The sequence below is a fragment of the Pelodiscus sinensis genome, chromosome 14 (genome assembly GCF_049634645.1).
Source record: "Pelodiscus sinensis isolate JC-2024 chromosome 14, ASM4963464v1, whole genome shotgun sequence".
NCBI lineage: Eukaryota > Metazoa > Chordata > Testudines > Trionychidae > Pelodiscus > Pelodiscus sinensis.
In genome coordinates this window covers 42,965,001-42,968,335 of record NC_134724.1, presented here as the reverse complement: position 1 = coordinate 42,968,335, position 3,335 = coordinate 42,965,001, and the positions used below count along the sequence as shown (strand labels likewise).

Here is a 3,335-nt window from a genome sequence, read left to right as displayed (position 1 = left end):
TAAACGTCCAATCTGAGGTCTGCCTGGTTAGAACAGGAATAGGATTAAACACTTTTTTTTTTTTTAAACACAGTCACAGCTGTTGCTTGTATCGCCTGGGATCCAGTGAAATCGCCACAGGTCTGAAACCAACAGAGGCAATTTACATAAATCAGACTCTCCAGTATCTAAAATAACCCCCGGGGTTTTCTTCTCCAGCCTAGCACAACTTTGTCAGGACCCAAAGCGTTGGTGGTAACCAAACAAACAGTCGTTTCTAAATTTCAGGGGAAGTAGCTGACAGTCATGAAAACTTCGACATGGTTGTGAAGCAGGGGCCCAGCCTGGCCTTTTCATCGGCCTAGCCTTTGGAAAGCGGGCTTGGGCTCCGTTTGATTTGGCAAAGAGAAAGTCTCTCGTTCAAGGAAAGAGCCGTGCCTTGAGTGAGCCAACAATACAAATCAGATCACAATGCAGAACAAACAGAATACCCCAGCCAAGCAATTTCCATGTCAAACATCCCACTGCTCAGCAGCTCCATTTGTAAGTGTGAATTGCAGACTAAGCTCCCTGGCAGAGCCCACCGAGAGGGTAGTGCATACCTTCGCACGCACACGGCTACTGGGTGCCACCACACTCCCATTCCGCTCGCTGAGCCTTTTCACCCCGCGCCGGGTCTTCACATGGAAATGATTCCTATTGGCCCAAGGTGCCCATGTAAATAGGTGTAAATGAAACCAGATTATGCCTTTCTTTCAGCCCCCCCTCCTCCCCCGCTCCCTCCTCCCAAGGCGATTGTCATATGATAGCAAAGAAGTGGCACATTAATGAAGCGCCTCTGCAGGGGTCTTTTCTGCTCATGTCACCACATAAAACTATCAGATGGTTAGAGGAAGGACATGGAGGCAAGTCCTTAGCTGCTCTCGGCGGCGGAGAAGCGAGCGAGCCCCTGCCCCGGTCCAGCAGCCGCTGGGGGTGAGCGAAGCCGAGCCGGGATTCCGCCTTCCCAGGAGAAGGGAGGGGAGCGAGAGGGTCCCACAGCCCAGCCTCCTCCGGACTAAAACTAAGCGGAGCGGCCGGAAAGGAAGCGGGAGGGCTCGGGCGAGGAGACCTGACTCCCAGCTGCATCCCGGATGCGGACTATCAACTTCCAGCAACTTTAAGGTGGGCATTGCTGGTGGGGAGGGTCCGCTCCCAGCCCCTGCTCGGGGGGGGGGGGAGCAGCCCCTTCTCTAACTGCAGGGGAGGGGGGCAGAGAGACAGCCGAAGTAACTCAGCGGCGGAGCGCTGGCGTGGGGGGCTCGCTTCCCCCGGGGGCCGGAGGGGTTTGGGCGATTTTACCCGGGGGGGGGGGATCAGCTCCGCTCTGTCTCAGTCCCCCCCGCCCCGGACACGCACGCACACACACCCCCCGGCCCGCTTTAAAGCCTAGCCCGCCTGCCCCCCGCCTTACCCCGCTCGCCCCTCCGCAGATCTCGGCGGCTCCCCAGCCACGATGCCGCGCCCGGGCCGGAACACGTACAGCGACCAGAAGCCGCCCTACTCCTACATCTCGCTGACGGCCATGGCCATCCAGAGCTCGCCCGAGAAGATGCTGCCCCTGAGCGAGATCTACAAGTTCATCATGGACCGGTTCCCCTACTACCGGGAGAACACGCAGCGCTGGCAGAACTCGCTGCGCCACAACCTCTCCTTCAACGACTGCTTCATCAAGATCCCGCGCCGGCCCGACCAGCCGGGCAAGGGCAGCTTCTGGGCGCTGCACCCCAGCTGCGGGGACATGTTCGAGAACGGCAGCTTCCTGCGGCGCCGCAAGCGCTTCAAGGTGCTCAAGTCCGACCCGCTGGCGCCCAGCAAGCCGGCCGAGGCGGCGCAGTACCTGCAGCAGCAGGCCAAGCTGCGGCTCAGCGCGCTGGCGGCCGGCGGCCCCCACCTGCCCCAGATGGCCGCCTACAGCCTGGGCGTCTCCCAGCCCTCCGGCTTCAAGCACCCCTTCGCCATCGAGAACATCATCGCCCGCGAGTACAAGATGCCGGGCGGGCTGGCCTTCTCCGCCGTGCAGCCCGTGCCCGCCGCCTACCCGCTGCCCAACCAGCTGGGCAGCTCCCTGGGGCCCGGCTGGCCCCACGTGTACGGCTCCGGCATGCTCGACACGGCCGCCCCCCTCTCCATGGCCGGCGGCGACTACAGCGCCTACGGCGTGCCCCTCAAGCCGCTGTGCCACGGCGGGCAGACTCTCCCGGCCATCCCGGTGCCCATCAAGCCCACCCCGGCGGCCGTGCCCGCCCTGGCGGCCCTGCCCGCGCCCATCCCCACCCTGCTCACGAACTCGCCCCCCTCGCTCAGCCCCACCTCGTCCCAGACACTCACCAGCCAAAGCAGCCCCGCGACGCCCAGCGAGACGCTGACCAGCCCCGCCTCGGCCCTGCACTCGGTAGCCGTGCACTGACCCGGGCCGCCCGCGCCGCAGCTCGCTCCCAACTTTCCTCGGAGTTTTCTCCTCCCTCGGGAGAGAGGAGAGAAAGCTGCCGGCGGGAAGCCGCGAGGTTTGCTACCCTGCTGAGCGTCTGGGCTTCGCCTCCCAGACCGAGGGGGTCCGTCCCGGGGCGGTGGGTGGCTGTCCCGTAACTTGGTTGACACACTCGGAAAGTGGCTGTTCGAGGTAGAAAGTGCCATCTGCATGGCTAGGTCTCCTCCAGTCCTTAAGGCACCTTCCCCCGAAACTACCGCGGGAGCGTTAGACAAGCCCGGGTCCCTGCCTTTGTCTGGGGAGAGCACCATTTGCACCCAGGACCTGCCTTTAAAACCAGAGCCAGTGGAAAGGGGGAGGGGGGACCGCTTGTTTTCGGGATTGTTTCCAGCTTAGCTGGATTTTGGAAACAAGTGTCTTTTCCATTTCAAAAAAGCCAGGAGAGTTAAAAGCTTGCAGGGTTACAGGAACCACTTAGCCAGATGAATTCCTATTTATACAGCGTTATACAAGGAAAGCGTGAAACAGGTCCCCAAAGCTTGAGAGCCTGCCAGTTACCATCCTGGGCTGAAAAGTTCCACTGGCTTCAGCATTGTTTGCATGGGGGAAGTTACACTTCGACTACCGATTTATGTACAAGAATGTGTGTTAAGTACAAAAGGGCAGAAAACCATGCAAATGGCAAGCCACCAGTCCACACTGAACACGTATATTGTTTACAAAAACGCCTGTTCTAATGTAAATACTGAACTTCAGTCTGTCCTGAGAGAGAGAAAATAGGTCCTCTTTTCCAGTACCTGTTGTCATGTGGCTGTTTCATTTGCAGGTGGAAGAGGAGGGGGAGTTATTTGTGTGTGAGTTTTTGAAAGTTATTTATTTTTGGTTT

The 3,335-nt window shown here is 59.4% G+C and overlaps 1 protein-coding gene across 2 annotated transcripts; it reads left to right on the top strand.

The window, feature by feature from the left end:
• The first annotated feature begins 332 nt into the window (after nucleotides 1-332).
• FOXB1 (forkhead box B1) lies at nucleotides 333-2,579 on the top strand. Of its 2 annotated transcripts, none has more exons than XM_006128164.4 (2): nucleotides 333-954; nucleotides 1,452-2,579. In XM_006128164.4, the coding sequence occupies exon 2, from the start codon at nucleotides 1,475-1,477 to the stop codon at nucleotides 2,426-2,428; it is 954 nt and encodes a 317-aa protein (XP_006128226.2). In that variant the 5' UTR covers nucleotides 333-954; nucleotides 1,452-1,474; the 3' UTR covers nucleotides 2,429-2,579. The 2 variants fall into 2 exon arrangements, with proteins under 2 accessions (XP_006128226.2, XP_006128225.2); XM_006128163.4 differs by having other exon boundaries at nucleotides 334-1,143.
• The last annotated feature ends 756 nt before the right edge of the window (nucleotides 2,580-3,335 follow it).

Excerpts from the sequence above, each read along its gene's own strand:
- FOXB1 (XM_006128164.4), top strand. The coding sequence starts at position 1,475 with ATGCCGCGCCCGGGCCGGAACACGTACAGCGACCAGAAGCCGCCCTAC.